An 18,209-nucleotide genomic window follows, 5' to 3' on the forward strand; every position below is an offset into this window, starting at 1 on the left:
CACATTTTTGCACTCTTTGTTCATACGTTACGTTTTTCAGCAACAATTGTTTTTGACATTGATACAGTGCAAATGCACAATAGCACAACAGACACCATTAAGGATACATACTATTTTTTTTAAAGTCAATACAGCAGATTTTAACAATTTGCACGTTTGAGCTTTTTTTTTCTTTTTCTTTTGCTAAACATAAATATGTTTGTCCTCCATTAAAGCCTTCAGTGTCCAACAGGCGAGTTTTCTTCACTGGTAGGGACCCTTTAACACAGAGAAGCGTTTGGAAATCAATCGCAAGTCATTTTCCAATGCGGTCGGCGACTTCTGTAAGGTCATGACAAGTGGTGAAGTAGGGCACTGTCAGCATCTGTTTCCCATCATGCCCAGGAGCAGTGTGATCATCTGAGTCGGTCAGTCCAATCAGCTTCATTCATACTTTTTCCCCCCCCCACTATGTGGCCGTACTGGATGAATTCTAGCCATACTGTAAACCGCTGCCGATGTTAAACATGTCTACTTTGTCTTGATATGCATATTATATTAAGAAAGAGATAACCTAAGACCTGAGAAAATATCGCATTTTGCAATGTAAGACACAGAAGATACAGTGCCGTTCACCCCGTCAGTTCACCAACACTCAGCAGCTTCACACTCTCACCAGGGTCTCCAACTTCTCCTTTGACAGATCAAAACAAAACAACAAACACTGACGACAGACAGACAAAAACATACTCAGATGGCTTAAGTTAACGCCCACTCCATCCATCTTCATATGTACATATTAATTTCTTTTTTTAATATCAAGTAAACATATGCTTGTGGCAGATGTATTTTTTTTTTTTAATCTGGTGATTTTGTCCTTTTGTTATATTCTAGGTTTTAGAAAGTATTCACGGTGAATTCAAAAAGGGGCTTTTAAACTTCAGGCAGACAACTTGTGATGGCTTCTGATCATGGCGGCGCCGCTTCCTCAGCATCCCTCAGTGGAGATGTCACCTCCGCTGAGGCATTTTAGATCTGCACATTAATAGTAATGCTCAAGCACAAACATCATCCATCCTCTTGACCCTCCCTCACCCACCCCGACCCCCTCTCCCCCCCGGCCTCCATGCCACCTCTCCGCCGTCCGTCTTTCTTTCTAACAACCCTTAACCCAACCCTAGCAGACTCTCTCAAGTCACTGGTCCCTGCTCTCCTTTTCAAACTCCCTTTTTCTTCATTATCTCCTGTCTTCCCGTACTTATGGCATTTGTTTACTCGCTCTTCTTGGTGACAGCCGCGGCTGATGATTTGGACTTGCTGAAGTAAGCCTCGATGAAGAACTGGACAAAGAGCACAAAGTAGCTAAGGTACATGAGGGAGGACCACACAATGTTCTGCATGTGGGATGGACACTCCTGGCCCTGCTGCATCCACGAGTACACCAGGTAGTTGACCACACAGCCCATCAGCATCTGGGTGATCTGGGTCAGCGTGATGAACATGGCGAACTTGCGCGACAGCTTGAAGCCGGCCGCCCGCAAGGCGTAGTAAGAGTACATGACAGCGTGGACCAAATAGTTCATGGTCATGAACCATCCGCCACCGGCCACCATGTCTTTGTAGGAGTACCAGGAGTAGAGCAACACGGTGATGTGGTGGTACCAGTGGAGGAAGATGAGCTTCTGTTTCCTCAAGACGATGAAGAGAGTGTCACCTGCAGGTATGACAGAGGAAGTTGGGTTGTTCAGGAGATGGGGGATGTTTGTGGAGAACATGGTTTGGAAGGGAATAAAGAAAGGAGGGATGAATAAAGGTTGGGATGCCCCTCCCACAGTCACAGGAAGAATAAATATCATCACCACTAGCTCATTCAAAACCACTTGGCTGTGATTCAAGTTGTAAAACAACAAAGCCGTCTGCACGCACAGGGTAGTGTTGAAATGTTTGAAACAACATAACTTGTCGCCCAATAAATACTAAACAGAAACCCCACTGACAGTGAAAGCTGTGTTTACTGCTCCCATTTATTACACATTATAATGCTTACGCTGATTGTTTATGGATACCAGTTATTGTAAATAGAGACAGAAACAGACACTTTTAGGTCTGTCTATCCTCCAGCTGGTGCCAGGGTTCAGAATGGTTTCTTTAAATTTTAGAAATAATAGTTCTAATTAAACTACAAAACATTTCATAATATCCTAGTAACTCATTCATGTATCAGCATTATGCCTAATAACTGTAAGCATTTGTTTCCTTGACTATGTAAACACGGGCGGCATGATGGCTCCCCAAAACCAGTAAGTAAAACCATCTCGACCCTGGCTACTACTGTGCAGACTCCAAAGGACGTCACCAGCACAACATGGCAGCAGTGGGAGGAAGCGAAGACGCATCCATGTTTATATACAGTGCTATGGTTTGTAGCCATCTGCCAATATGAAGTCTTGACTGGCTGAAAGTTTGGAGCACCAGCTTCATGCACAACATTGTGACAGTGTAAGGGGTCGATAACAAAACATTACTTTGTGGTCTATTCATCAAGATGGTTTATAGCAGGGGTGTCCAAACTACGGCCCGCAGGAAATTCTAAAAATGTATTGTAATACGGCCCACACGTGGAAGTTGCGCTGGACTGTGTTGTACTTCTTAGTCTCACCGCTAGGGGGAGTAACTGTCTTGAACGAGGCAGCTTCTCTATAAAATGAGTAATAGAAGAAGAAATGTGCTACAGGTGACCCAAAATGGCAGAATTAAGGAAACGTAAGAGAGCAAGTGAGTGTAGAAAGTTTCAGACGCGGTGTTTGATGAGAGCACAGCTAATAACTAATGACGATCACTTTTGTATTACAGAGGAGCTTCTTGATGTTAGCAGTCTAAAGAGCAGTTGGCATGATTGGAGTTAAATGGGACGAGCTGTGTGGAGGTACGACGGATGGGGCTGGAGGGGGGGGGCTCTACCATTCTCATGTGCACTGGCTAAGTCGTGGCTCTGTGCTGCAGCGGTTTTATTCCCTGAGATCAGAAATGGACCAGTTTTGAAGAGAGGAGGAGCTCTTCATGAGCTCAGTGACCCTCTCTGGTCGGCATCTTTAGTGGATCTCACTGATCACCTTAACACACTGAACAAGAGCCCACAAGGCAAAGACCAGCTTGTACCACAACTAATGAATGAAAGCCCACTAATGGAAAGGCTGTTTTTTTCTTGAATCATATTCAGTTATCAAGCAGAATTTACCTACATGTGATTGATTTTGCCAACTTTAATCCACTAGAGTTGAGGCCATATACATCACCTCTAGTGGATTAAAGTTAGCAATACAGCTCCCTTCTAGTGAGCGGCCCAGCCCTTTGTATGTTTTTCTGTATGTGGCCCTCAGTGAAAAAAGTTTGGACACCCCTGGTTTATAGGAAACTTGTCTTGACTTACCCAGCTCCGGTGCTTTACTAAGTACAAAGGCGTATGCCCAGAACTTGCTGACAGGCCCGTTGTAAAAGCTCTGGTCACAAACTGACTGTTTAAGCCCCTTCGTCATCAGGATGTACGTCATGTAACTCCCAGTACGGATGGCACCAAATATACTACAAGCACAGAGAGACAAAACAGACATAAGAAGTCATCAAAGTGTGTGCAGAATGTGTGGTCATTTTGTTACTGTAGTTACTATGTGAACTCCATGTGTGTTTCAGCTGCAGCTTTGATAATATAGTTTTTACATATCAGATTCTGATCACCTATTTTTACTAGATCCCATGTAAATTAAACAGCACTTTTAGTTGGTTTGGAATAAACCTTTTTTTTTTTTTTTTTAAATCACAGATTATGCGTGGGATGATTTAATGTTACACAGTGGGTACTTAATGTGTAAAGAGGTTCCACAGCTCCATAAAAACATATCCTCTGCTTCCCTCTGTTGTTGGAAGTGTCTCATGTGACTCTGAACTATGAATAGAACGTTTTTACACATTGATTTTATACCAGCATAAAACCAAAAATATAAGTTAAAACAGACTAACGATGACTGAAGCAAGACTAACTTATTTCCTGCACTGACCGACTGCTCAATCTAAGAAAACTGAGGCAGAAGGACTGGCATGTCTAAGTAAAGTAAATCAAAAAGCAAATGTGGACAAATTTAGGTGCAAATGCCACCAAAACCATTAAGTGACATATTCTATCCCAGAGAAAGGCTTTTTTTGAAAAGTAAAATTAAACAGTTGGCCATATATATTCAATAATTAGTGTTATTCTTCATGCGCCATTAATAATGTTGACACTTTTTCACCTAAACACAGCAAGCGTGAGCGACCATAGCACCAAAGGTTTCCTCAGCTCAAACTTCTCCCTCTGTTTCATGACATGGCGGCCGCCGAGGATAAAGGCAGCGTAGAGTGCGGCGAAGAGAAAGGACTTCTTCCTGTAATCACAAAAAAAGAGATTGGTATTAACTTTTAACGTTCTTTACTGACATACAGTAACATAATGTAAACACTGGGCAGCTTATGGTTTAACAGACCTTCTGCAACAAATGGGAGGATTGAACCAGATAAAATAACAGAAATGTAACAAAAATAGTGCGAGGCTGTTATATAAAGAAGAAAGTCTGCTTCTCTAACTGCTCCACTATAATGAGTACGATATGCTGCTCACAGACCACCAGCAATAGCTGTACTGACTTCACAGGCAATGCCTGAGGTAATGATTTAATGATTCGAGTCCAGCTCCAACTGTCGCTAAACGCTTAGCTTTCAGTTTACGGATATCGCTTTAATTCAGTTCCAGCTCCCACCGTCCTGTGACGCCTGTTTGTCTTAATTGACTTGTCAGAGATCGCCGTTGTGCCACATAAAAGGGAGGACTTGTGCTGTGGCACCACCTGGCCCGGCTGAATCTAAAGAAAAGCATTTTCCAGCACTCAGCACAATTAGAAAGCGCAGGTGGTCTGACTTGACAGACTGGATGCTGAGTCGGACCAACAGAAGACTGGGGCACGCTGCCTAAAACTGGAGCAGCTTTGAGCGAAACACAGTTCGCTCTATTGGAGAGGGAGCAGAGTAATAGTTTACAGCGGCATTGGCCAAAAAAGTTGGAGAAAATAAACTTGATGGTAATGGTTGCATGGTAAGCAGGGCATTAGATATACAGTAAAGCTCTTAGTGGCCAGAGGTAGTGTTGTGTATGTGCAGCAACAACCCTTGGAAAAAAAAAAAAGAGGACAGTGCACATGCACCAGCAATGAGGCATTCTGGGTGCTCTGGGACCAAAAGACCTGAGGGTGATGAGTTGCATAAAGCTAGCCCAAGGAGTCATGCTCCAATTTAGTGATGTTGTTTTTGTGCTGCTGTTTAGAGGTTATGCAAAAAGAACAACATGATGTTGAAATTAATCACAAAATTAAAATGTATTACTCATTAGAAAGAACTGGATGACCGTATTCAAAGCATCCAGCATGTGGTAGGCATGTTACACCACTGGAAAGACCATTTATTCAAGGTCAGTTGTCTTTGTAACATACAATATAGGAGTACACCAGCATACTGGTCTAATGGGTTGTGCACAACTCACACTACAAACGCAAATATTTCTCACAGAGGCGTGAGATATGAAACCTGAAAACAGCAGTCCGTCCTGCTCTGTTTTGCAACCTCAGCAGAGGACAGCAACAACAAACACCCATTTTTGCTGATCAGGTGTTGAGCTGGGGAAGAAGGAGCAAAAACATTTTTGCTTAGCCACATAAAAAAGCCCACTTGAAAATGGCCAATGTGTGATATAAAGGGGGTAGCTGGCAATATACAACAGGAAAGCCTTTCATTATCAATCCAATAGTGCTTTGTTTTGTGCCACAGAAACATTTATTCAACCTGAGATCCCAGTTTGTCATGTTGTTCTTGTGGCAGCCATATAAGAGAGTGAGTCATGTTGAATGTGAAGCTTAAACTATTGCTGCCATGACAGTTAACTAGTCACACAAGTCAGTGAAGACAGTAACAAAAGTGTCATGACAGTCAGCTCGCTAAAATAAAGGACTTCGTTGTGTGTCAGTATTCGGAGAATGAAGGATGCCACCTTTCTGTTCTTGCAGGAAACCCACAGACTGATTTAGGCCACCTCCACAGAACAAAGGACAAAGCAGCCCAGTCAAAGTCAAAAGGAGCTGCTTTCACAGAATGACAACAGGCTTGCACTGCAGAATGACATCACTGTTTCTCGACTACACACGAAGGAGGGGAGGACAAAGCGACACAGAATGCACAGTGGCCTACATACTGAGGATGGGAGAGGAGCATCAATCTTAGCGCTCCCCTTCAGTGTACTGCCATCCCAGCTGGAAGGTCAAAGGTCAGAGCGAGGGCCTAAACTGTGATTCTGCAGTGTGCTGTATCCCTCCTGTGTGTAATGACATCCTGCACAGATAAGGCAAAGGGCGTACTTTTCCTTTTTTACAGTACAGAGTACAGACCATGTACAATCACCAGAGAATTTATCAATATCGGTTTTCTTTCTATTCACTACTTAAAGAAAATAACACATTCCACTTGTGTAAGGTATAATCCTTGTATAGAGGGTATAGAAGATAAGGAGACGTTAACTAAAACTTCTGTCAAGAATGCATCTGCAGATTATTATTTGCATTTTGATTTGACATTACTTTGTGATTCAAGCACCAAGTCTCAGCTGGCTTAAAGAATAACTCCCATATTCTAAACCTGGGCCCCATTTTTTTTACATATTTTGGGTTAAAAGAAATACTGTTAAGTCCAAAACTTTTGGAAGTGGTTCAGTAGATCGCCTCAGCCTGCAGCAGAGAACAGGCAGCGAACGAGCTACAGTGCCTGAAATGTAATCCTTCTGGGCGATTGCACCAGTTTTGTTGAGCCAGAGATAGCATTAGATTGTTCGGTTCACAGCCAACAGACTCCATTGACAAAAACAGTAATACTGGGGTGAGATTGCAGCCGTTAGTGTGTGTCTTTTTCCAGCTGCTGGCTGGCTGCATTTCATGACCAAAATATGTAAAAATAGAGCACAGGTTTTAAAATTCTAGTTATCCTTCAACATGGAACTTTGTATATAAGCCAATATCAGGACAATGTGTGTCCTTTTATAATCCTGGCCACGCACAAACGTACTTGGAGGACAGAAGTTGTATTATCATGTACAAGTAGACAAAGCCAAAGGATAAGATGTGCACGGCCTACTGCATTATGTTTACAAGATGGATTACACTTGTGTCAGAAAAAAAAATAGCAAAAGGGCAAAGAAACCCAAGGGCATGGTCAAAGCTGACAAGTTGGTGAAGGAGGTGCTGTTGTTGTCTTTGCAAGCCTCTGAAGTGCCAGCTGCAGCCGAGAAATGTCTGCAGTCACAGGAATCTATTTGAGACAGCGGTGTGATTTCTCATCATCCCTACACACTCCCCGGTGCCTCTACACTTCTACTCCTGACCTTCAGTATTCACATTCTATTTCTAAGAAATAATACAGGAGTCTTTTACTGCTTGCTACTTGAAACAAGCTGCACTTCAACATGCAGGTGGTACAATTTTTTATTGATCAAAAGGTCAAAAGAAATACTATCACTGCTTTGTAAAAACTAAATAACTGATTCTCTGTGGGGGCACAATAGCAGCTGACACAGAACTCTGGGTCTGAAAATTGAGGCAAATGCGGAAGGGTCTTAAACCTGCAGTCTTTCCAACAGCCAGCAGGGGGCGACTCCACTGGTTGCAATAAGAAGTCAGATTGTATGGACGTGTATGAGAAAATGAGTCTACTTCTCACCTGCTTTATTACCTCAGTAAACACTTTCTTAATGAGTTTATGGTCTCAAATGCTACTTACAAGTCTTCTTCAATACAGCGTGATGTTTATTTTGTAAAGTCTGTCTCATTTTGTTCCATTTTGTCATAAACAATAAAGCAGGGTATGCTTTAGGGCAGGCTTCTCCAACAGGTAGCTAAAGGGCCAATTTTGAGTAGCTCGCGGAAGGATTCCTGAAACCGATTAAAATCTAGTAGTGAAGTTGGGTTTCACTTAAAATACACTTACGTATCCCAATCCAATCAAAAACATTGATGTATCGCAACTCCCGCCCCTTTTGCGAGTCTGAAACTACCATTTTGCCAATTGGCCGTCAATCAAACAGTTCATGCAGTCAAGCTTGATAAAGAGACGGCTCACGCCTAATCGCATAATTAACGCTACCTCTGGATCTTCAGTGATGAGCCACTGAATTGATTAGTTAATCAAGAGAAAATTAATTAGAAACTATTTTGATAATTGATTCATTTCTGATGATAATTTACATGTGATAATTGTTGATGTCATTTAATCAACATTCTCTGGTTCAAGAGAAAGACAAAGCTTCAGGCAGGGCCAAAAAAAATGTCTTCTGATTCTGGTTCACGTCCACACGGAACAGTATATTAGAGGGGTGTGGCAAGAGGCTTGGCTCTGCTGTTTGTCAAAGTGGGCCAAGGCAGCACAAATGAAAAACAACAACGTCAGAGTTCTTTTGGGAAGGATCAGCATGGAATAGCAACAGAATCAGCAAAGATTTCTTCCTCACTGCAAAGCTGGAAACCAGCTGCTTTCCTGTTCAAAATATTCAAATGTTCATCGAGTTTACATTGATTTTTTTACTCCCATAAAGTTTGATAGGCAGTTCACAAGGAAACTACTAACATAATTCAAGAGATCATGAGTCATGTGTGCAGCAAGGATCTTGTGCAAGAGCTACTCAGTTAGGTAGGTATGGAATCTCTGGCATGTCTTTCTCTCAGGTCCGACTGTTATTACAAGGTGAGACAACTGGCTGACACGCTGGGCATTGGCCCAGTTTGCACTGTATCCACATTATGCTGAATATCTGAGATGTAAAAAAAGAAATCTTACAATCTTACTCTGATAGAGGAAAGAAGATAAGGATACAAACTACAACTCTAATGTTGCTCTGTGCCACCCTAGCCCAACAAAACAGTACACACCATGCACACACACAAATATTATATATAGATACAAACACACACACACACACACACACACACACACACACACACATATATACTTATTTTCCCCCAGTATATTATACAATATACAAGCCGGTCTGCACATCAGCTTAAAGTCTTGTAAAACAATATAATAGTAGAGGTGTGTAGTATGAGCCTGTGGTTGAAGGTGATCCATGTACCTGCATGTAACCTGTACAGTACAGTACATAATATGACGTTGGTCCCATAGACCCTCCCCTCCCCCACTGACAGTTGCACAAAGCTGCTGGATAACCTGCTGTGGAACTTGGATCTGTATTAGCTGGTCCAGGAGATTTCGACCGTTACGTAATCCTGAGTTTGCATTCTGAGGATGAGTATGCAAGCCCGTGTCAGTGATTTAGTGTCTGACCGTCTCACCAAAGGGTGTGTTTACAGTGTCACATATGCATATGCAACTGTGTGCATGATGCAGTGTGTGTGTGTGTGTGTGTATGCATATGTGTGCACACACCTAAAGACACTCAGTTCAGTCTGGCACTGATGTCTGTATCTGAAACGGCGAAAAGGCAATCAGAGTTACTGTGCCAAAGTGCAGAATTAGCAGCAAGCTGAATAAGACTGAATAAGACCTAGAGGTGCTGTAAATAAGACGCAGCTATTACAGAATAATCTGTCATCCAGGAAGCACCAAGATATAATCCACTTATTAGGACACCCACCAGTTCAAGTTACTGCATGCAGTTTCTAATCGGAACTTTAAAATAAGATACTATCGCTCTTTGGTTTACTTCACTCCGCATCTGGTGGCCCACATAAAGGGACAATTTATCTATTCAGGAAACAGAAGAGTACGTTTCTTGAGTGATAATTATTTCAGCCTGTTAAGTGCTTAAGATCACCCTGAGTCATGCTTATTTTAAGCAGCAAGAGAAATGGCTTGTAGGAAGCTTGCAGTGCATAGCACCCAACAGTATAGGCACAATGTACATATCCATGCACCTTGATTGCAGCTCTATATTATATCTCTTTAAATATTGTACACTTAATAAATTCAATATATTTTGAATTTAAAGGCGCCCCCACTCCAGTCTGAACTTCACTTAAAAGGCTCGGGATCAAGCTTGTGTCTCTGACTGTCCCATCAACACGTCATCTCAGACAACAGTGTGATGCTGAGGAGATTCGGACAGATGAAGCAGCATCTTTGGTGGAACCCCGTCCTTCAAATGTGACGTGACACTATTCATCCAATGGTGACATTTTGGAGGAATGACACATTTTGGCACTGTATTGTACTGAATGTATGTGATACAGACAATATTAGTTGTAAAATTTGCATATTTTGGCCTGAGGCTGGCACCAGAAGGAAGCCATGTTACCTAAATCAAAAGGGTTCATGTTGTTTAAAAAAAGCACAACTGGTTAATGTTTTGATGCGCACGTCCCAAATGTTTCTATCTTGTGCTCCATAGCTCATTGTAATGGTCCAGATGTATAAGTCAAGCACAAGAGTGACCTGGTACATGTTCCTGGAACTGCAAAGGACAGTAATGCAATTATATACTACATACAAGCCACACTATTCCACTGACTAAGAGTTTATGGAGATGATATGCAAAGACAAGCTGCAGTGTGCAGCTAAGGTGGAGAAGAATGAGACCACTAATCAAAATAATACGTATGCAGGAAAGTGTGTCGCTCTCATTGTGCTTGCTTGTAAGTACATCAGGGAATGAAACTTAAATACATGTTAATTTTGTGAACAATGTCAAGTGACGAGGTACGTACACTAGGCGACCAATGATGTAGCCTACATTTTGGATGTTATTCTATTGGCTGATTTTGATCTCACTTCCGAAGCCAGCAGCAGCAACCACGGGGGAGAGGGAGCAGGGAATGAGCCGGTAGAAGCAGAGGAAGCTCGAGGAGCAAGGTGCACAGATGGGGCAGCTTGAGTGGAGACGGCGGAGACCCTCTTTAGCTGAAAAAAGTGGGTTCTTTGGTGGAAGAAATTCTGGGCAGTAGCCTTCAGCTGAACACTTCAAACTGTAAGCACCGACACGCTCTTGCGGCCGGACCAGCTACCAATACAAAGAGCAGAGAAGCTCGGATTACAGCACACACAAAGGGAGTGTGTGCCATTACTCCACTATAGCTTTGCATAGCAAATAGCTGTTTGCCGCCATATTGAAGGTTCTATCCACGACCCCAAAAAATGTCAAATGATACTCCATTCAGACAGACACAGTTATGCAGGTCTATTTGAATGGGTCTGCAATATATGCATCTTTTGACTGAAACAAGAAGAAAGTTTTGTTTTCACCCTTTTCTTTCACTGAGAGACTGACTGCAAAACCTTGTACTTGGAAAATGATGCTTGTTTTTACCCACTGGAAGAATGTGTCTGCATGATTCATATAGGATGACGTATTTACTAGTTGATTTAAGCTGACATGTACAGTGACTCAGAGCATGCAAAATAAAACAGACTGTACAATGTTTCCTTTGCTTGCATCTAGGCTTTATCCTTGACAGCTGAAAGTGAAACCAGAGAAGAGCATCACTCCAAGCAGGCCTTAATTCCTGGGGAGCCAGCCCACATCTTCATCTGTGGCCTCACCAGTCGTGAGAAGGAGGGCAGCCTAGCTAACATCAAGCCCGGGGTGGTGCACTCTGGGTCATCATGTTCAGAAATGATCAGCATCATCATGTGCTGCTCTTGTTTAAATATCAGCAGAAGCGAGAAAATTAACTGTATGACCTGCATTTAACTGTATGCAAGAGGAAACCTCTAGAATTGCACTGGGAAATAATGATTTCTTCATTTGACAAAATGATAGATGTCACTGTCTGCTTTCATTTGGTTTGGTTTTGGAGTAGCAGCACATTTAATTTACCACAGAATAAAAAAATACATCAAGTAATTTGTAAACTATGCATTAAATTCAGGGCACAGGAAATGATATGAAGCACAGAGGGCAGCTTATTGTGGCTACAATGCATAAGCTAATTCTTACTACTTTGACACTGAAAATTAATTTCTCCAATAAATATTTTGAAATGGCTTCTCATTAATGATTACCACCTCTCCCACATCTGGCATCTAGAAATGTATTATTCCATTGTTTCTGGTCGTAAGCCACTATGGAGAAGATCATCTGTCAAATTCCTCAGATGAAAAAAAAAACTACTCAAATTACAATATGGCAAATAAAAATACTATTTAACCAAAGCATCAAGCTATGAAATGACCACTGAAATGATACCCCGGTGCCAAGTTAAAGACAGGGGGTATGTATTGGTCTCATCCGTCCAACAGCAGGGCCCGAGAACCCAAGAAACAATAGGCTGGGGACTACTGTTGGACTGAATAAGTAACATGAGACTTGGAAGGAAGAGACTTATCTCCGCAACCCATCAAGTACCACTGGAACCTGACCGTCAGGACTTGTCAATGAGCTTTGATACTTTTGAAAGAAAAACCAATAAATAAAAAAGTGTATTTTGGCCAACAAAAGCATTGCCAATGGAAGCGTAAAAGGAGAAGAGCTGCTGAATCACATACTGATGGTGGGAATAAATATTGACAGACAGGATACAGGAAAAAAGACCACAACAAAGCTTTGCCTCACTGTTCACTGACACTGCAGCATTCTCAGCCTCTGCATCCCTTGTTATCGGTCCATGGCAAAACCACCAGAGATCCATAAAAAGTACAGGCAGCCAGGGGGATGCTATCTACCCCAGAGGCTTTTCAAAAACAAGAGAACACAGATTCCAAGCAACCTGCATGGTAACGAGGAATGATGACGTCTGTGAGAATACAGAGTGAGTCAGCAGGTTAAAAATGTGTGGCTAACAGAGGGTAACGGCTCTCTTCTGGGTGAAACGGCTGCACAGCAAAACATGGCAGTCTTAATGCATAACAGGCCATTTAATAGCAGAAGATTATACAGATCACACAGAATCACATCAAATGCATAACTATAGAGGAAGAAACCTAAAATGCAAAGAGCACCTACACAGTGCAAATGCTTACTGTGATTGATGCGCAATAGTCTGATGATAAATCATTTTGATTTGATATATCTAATGGCATGAATGTATGGTGTAAAGCAACTGATCTCCTGATAGAGGTAACGGTAGGAAGATATGATGTTCATAAAGCAACACACCAGATGGTGAATCTCCACTGGCTAAAGTCCAGATATTACCAAAGAATAGCCACCGCACTGCCATCATTAAGAAATTGTTCGACATCACGAGAATAACTTGAAATTAAATTAGAAACACACCAAAGTTTACATTTGAGATGTTTGATGTAACCCTTTATTTAGAAGAAATGGTGAAAGCAGATATCTAAAACATCAACATCAACCACTTTGGAAATTCATATCACACTAATACAGCACAATGCCTACAACAGTTACACAAGTAAATGCATGCAATACAGCAGACTTGGACAGAAAAATGTGCACAAGCTCAGTGGATTTTGGACACATTTTTTGAATCTGAAGCCAGGACTTTTCGTTTGTATCATTTCAATGTTGGTGAAATGTGCAAATGAACAATGGTTACTGTGTCACCTGCACCAACAGCTTCCCACTCATCATCCAGCTCTTTGTTCGCCAAATGATGCAAAACAGACTCTCGGGCTGGTATTCCACTGAATAACTGACTTAACAGTAAAACAATTTCACTGTTGACTCAGGTAAGGAAAGGTAAATACTGTTCACTGGCATACACGACTCACATTGTAATGATACAACCCCAGTTGGAAATCGGCTTAAAGTGAATCTAACACGTTAAACTTGAAAAGTTTAGATAAAAAGTTGGGTGGTGACAGTAAACAATACCAAAACCTCTTCGCAAGATTTAATTCTGCAGAATACTAAGTTATATCCAATAATAATTATACTAAAAGTGTAATCCTAAATAGCCAAGCAAGCTACTGTAGTTTCTGTAGCGGGGCCACTGTTCTCTTGATCAGTTCTGCAGTTGAACTGAGCGCATTAGTATCAGCCTGCTGACACACCAGGTTCAAAAATGTACCTGATTTCATTTTGCTCTTCAGTTCTCGGGTCCCAGGTGCAATATGATGCTGCTGACACTCCTGGAAAAATTGGAAAGTATTGACGGCAGCAATATCTAACTTTTTCCACCTTTCTAATTTTATATGGAGAAGCTACTTTGTTATTTTGTCTTTCTCTTTCAGGGGCAATGTCATGTCTGACTAACCTCTACCACGTTGTTCACGCTGTGGAGTTTAAAAAGATATGCACTAAATGCACGTCTTTCAAATGTACAGCCAATATATCGCCTTGCTCTTTACACTACCTCGTGTGTTCGTGTTCGTGTCATCAAAAGGACGATGCTCGTGTTGTCATTAAACAACAGCGCCGATGGCCACGTCCACTCCTTCCTCTTCCTTTTCCTCGTCTTCGTTTCAACAGGTTGCTTAATTGTTCTTGCTTCACAATGCTGAGCTGTCTGCTGTCAGTCTCAAGGGAGCACATCAGATCAGTGTACCAGTCTCCATTCATCCCTGCAAGACAATGACATTTACATAGAGCACACACAGTATAGTGTCCATAGATGTCTCATGTCTGTCTGTCTTGAAATAGGTGGACTCAGGACTTTCCTTTCCTCAATAAGACGAGCATTTAACTTTGCATGTATCACCATTTAAAGTGGCTTAAAGTGAAAGATGCCTCAGGCTACAGTAAGAATAGCTCATGAATTGCATCCATCAACAAAGTAATATGAGATGACATCTGCTAAAAAAAAAAAAAGGAAAACACATTTCTGACTCATTTAACAGCTCGAATTATGTTTGAAATATGAAACGCGATTAAGAGCAACACTGAACTACCCTAGGGACTGATGACCTCTGATAGTGATGCTGAAGTGGATGATCTGCCCAAATCAGCCACTAGTTGGCTCGTTTTATTGTCAGGGTTAAAATTATGTTGTTTCATCATGAAAACTGAGATGAGCAGGTACATTGCAAATTACGGTAAAAACTGTACTGTAAGACAAAAAGGGTCCAAACAGTCACAGTAAGTTTAAACTCCTACTGCTGCAGAGAGGAAACTAGTCATCGCTACAACAAAATCACAAGTCCTAAATACAAACTGTCTAGTGCTGATTTACTGTAATCAATCACACACATGCAAATAAAGCATCTCCCGCTTTCAACAAACTTTTATGACCGATTTGAAACAGCTACAAGTAAAAGTTACATTTCAGACAAAATCAAAAATTCTAGTGTCATCCAAACTTAACGATCCCATGAATAGATCTTACCTTTGAGTTCTTAAAGAGTTTTCTTGATCATCATGTATCGACGCAGGTCCTCCGTCCGGTGGTCAGCTCCGCCTCCGCGAATATTTCAAACGCTTACAGGGGATTTTAATGGTACAAACCCATCCTGCTGCCAGCAGAATCTTTCGTATCGGGTAAAAACTTTTTAAAATCAGGTTGTAGGGGGTGTGTGCAGTGAAACGAGTGCCACGGGAGTTCTGATCTACTCAACTTCAGCCTACATCGACGCGTGTGAATGGTAGGGTGATGGTCCAGAGCTGGCAGACAGAACTAGACAGCCTAAATTTGCTTAAATTAATGGTATATTTTGCTTTTGACATATTTCTTTGTTTGTTTTTCTTGTTCAAATACTAAGCCACAAGCTGAAATAAGCTGTAATAAACTAATATGCTAATTTGCACTTTGGTTTAGTTGATGGTAATTGCAGAGCGTAGTAGAGGATGGCTGAAGGTGCCTTACTCCAGGTTAAATAAATAAATAAAGGTGTGGTGTGCAAGTCTGTGATTAATGTCACTGCAAAGTGAAAAAGCACTGCTGTTGGAATTCAAAGTGTCTGACTGAACTAACCATTAAACAACGACTTTATTCTTTCCATTCCTCACAATGTTATTCCTTCAAACTAGTTTACTGTGTGTTGTTGTTTTTTTATTTCTCTGTCTCACCCTTAAGTCATATAAACATGTCACGCTTGGTCATTTGCTCCCTGAACACTGTGAATGTAATAAACAACCTATCAAACCCCATTTTTCCTGTGCTTGTTGCCTCTATCAGCCATGTGCACTGGCCCAGGCTGACATCCTCTGCTACAAGAGCAGCAGGAGAAGTCAGCCCAGATCAGCCGCAACGTGATTGGCTCATGCTCTGTCAGCAGACATCAGAAGATGAACGGTATTGGCCGGTTGTCAGTACCAGGGTAGGGACAGCTCCTACACATTGCTCCATGCTGTCTGTTTCTCTCTCACACACACACACAAACACAGATTTCATTTCAATGAGTGAGAGTGAAACTGTTCTACGACTGGCTCCAAACGCTCAATCTACCCAAATGTATGTCAGCAATAAAATGCTTAATGTGACTCTTTCCAAACGAGTAGAGGAAGCCAGCTGAATGCCTCCTGCTCACCGTGTGCTGCTTCTTTACAAATCCAGTGCCACGGATTGCTTAATGAAGCCTATGCTAACTTTACGCATGACTCATTTTGTTTTGCTTAGAACCATTTCTCGCTCAACCTGCCGCGGAGCGGGACAATAATGACCCTTCAGTGAGTTCACGCAATGGACAGTTGGGTGGACCTGCACATGACCTACATATGACGTGCATCAGTGCACACAACCACAAAGAAATATGACTGAAATATCAGTGGAAGATAATGATGCCTTGCAGACATCACCCTGGGCAAATAGTGACACATCCTAACATCTTGGTTTCACTTCATCATGGTCCTTCAGTCTGACAAGGTTTCATTAAACGGGTTTAGCACATTAATCAGTTAGAAGTTAATCAGTATTCTCCATCATCTTTGGAGCTGAAAAGATTAGTCTATTAACTGGCTAGTACACTGACAGAAAATTGCCAACTATTCCTATGCCTGATCGATCTCTTCGGCCATTTTTATAAGCCAAAACATCGATCCAGCTTCTCTAATGTGTGGACTTGCTCCGTTATCTCTGTTTTATATCATTGTAAATGGAAAATATCTTTGGGTTTTTGGACTGCCCACCGTGCCGTCTGAGGGGCATCGCTTTGGACTCTGGGAGCCTGAAAATCCTCCAGAGTAAAACAGAAATTGCTCAGAATAGAGTTGTGGGTGTAGTGTGTCTTGCCTTTTCACTCTCCTGCACAACACTGTGGTTACACTTATGGTAGCTTTCAAAATGCCTGCACGGTCGTCTGCCTCAGCTGAAATAACATTAGGCTGCATCTGTTGTGGAGGAGACGACTGAGAAATGGGGGGTGCAGTTTAGCAGCCTGGAGCCCGGCTTGGTTCAATACGCTATTGGACCAGTGACTGGCTGAGAGGATGAGGCAGCAGGAGCCATGGATGACCTTTACAACAGTATCGCGGTAACTGATGCCGTGAGAATAAATCACAGGAAATCAAGGACAAATCCCACCCGTGAAAGACGCGTAATCCAGCAGCCATGCAGAGCCATGCAGAGCCGTGCAGTGCCATGCAGAGCCGTGCAGTGCCATGCAGTGCCATGCAGCGGAGTGTGGCAGAGCATCGCGGTGGCACGCGGCTGCAGGCCTGCGTGAATGCGCTCATGTTGGGAAGCACAAGCAGCAATTTGCGGATGATTGACAGAGAGCCTGATATAATAGGACACGGCGAAGGTTTAATCCCGGCGAGCGAGGCTGATGCATGTGCGCCGCTGCAGCCTCCGCTTCACATTCAGCACGTACACACACACACACACACACACACACACACACGCGCCGGCTCCGCAGCGGAAAAGCGTCTCCCGTGCTGTGGGATTAACACCGAGGCGCTCGCTCGTGCATCGGTGCAGCCTTACCAGTTCTCCTGCATCCATCGGATGGCTTCGTCCTCGTTGAACTGTCTCTCGAATTCGTACTCTTGCAGGGCCAGCACCGACATGCTCGCTGTGTTTCTCTCTTCGCGCCGCTGAAACAAGACGATACTCGAGCCGAGAGAGGGGGGGGGGAGGGTTTCTCTTTTTTAGTCTGTTTCCTCGCAGCCCTCGACTCGCATCGCTCGCGCTGCTGTCAGGACCTCGCGGTTGTGCGCGAGCAGCTCGGCAGTGGCGGCACCTTCCTCCTGAACCGGCTGACCGAGCCTACGCCCTCCTCCTCAGGGAGGTGAACTCCGGGTCCTAACGCCGCCGGGTTTGGTTCCCACCCCCTCCCCCGGCATCATTTTCAAATCAAGTTTCTCATCAGTCATATAT

At 42.7% G+C, this 18,209-nt stretch overlaps 1 protein-coding gene across 1 annotated transcript; it reads right to left on the bottom strand.

Moving 5' to 3' along the window:
* Nucleotides 1-1,125: 1,125 nt before the first annotated feature.
* elovl6 (ELOVL fatty acid elongase 6) lies at nt 1,126-17,957 on the bottom strand. The gene is made up of 4 exons (XM_070836993.1): nt 17,817-17,957; nt 4,266-4,397; nt 3,410-3,561; nt 1,126-1,693 (listed from the first exon to the last, which is right to left on the bottom strand). The coding sequence occupies exons 1-4, from the start codon at nt 17,897-17,899 to the stop codon at nt 1,251-1,253; spliced, it is 810 nt and encodes a 269-aa protein (XP_070693094.1). The 5' UTR covers nt 17,900-17,957; the 3' UTR covers nt 1,126-1,250.
* Between the last annotated feature and the right edge of the window lie 252 nt (nt 17,958-18,209).

This window comes from Pempheris klunzingeri, chromosome 9 (genome assembly GCF_042242105.1).
Source record: "Pempheris klunzingeri isolate RE-2024b chromosome 9, fPemKlu1.hap1, whole genome shotgun sequence".
Classification (NCBI taxonomy): Eukaryota; Metazoa; Chordata; class Actinopteri; order Acropomatiformes; family Pempheridae; genus Pempheris; species Pempheris klunzingeri.

Coding starts and splice junctions, on each gene's coding strand:
- elovl6 (XM_070836993.1), bottom strand. CDS start 17,899: ATGTCGGTGCTGGCCCTGCAAGAGTACGAATTCGAGAGACAGTTCAAC. Junction 3,562..4,265: donor CTCACGCTTGCTGTGTTTAG/GTGAAAAAGTGT, acceptor CTGTGCTTGTAG/TATATTTGGTGCCATCCGTA. Junction 1,694..3,409: donor TAGTAAAGCACCGGAGCTGG/GTAAGTCAAGAC, acceptor TCATACCTGCAG/GTGACACTCTCTTCATCGTC.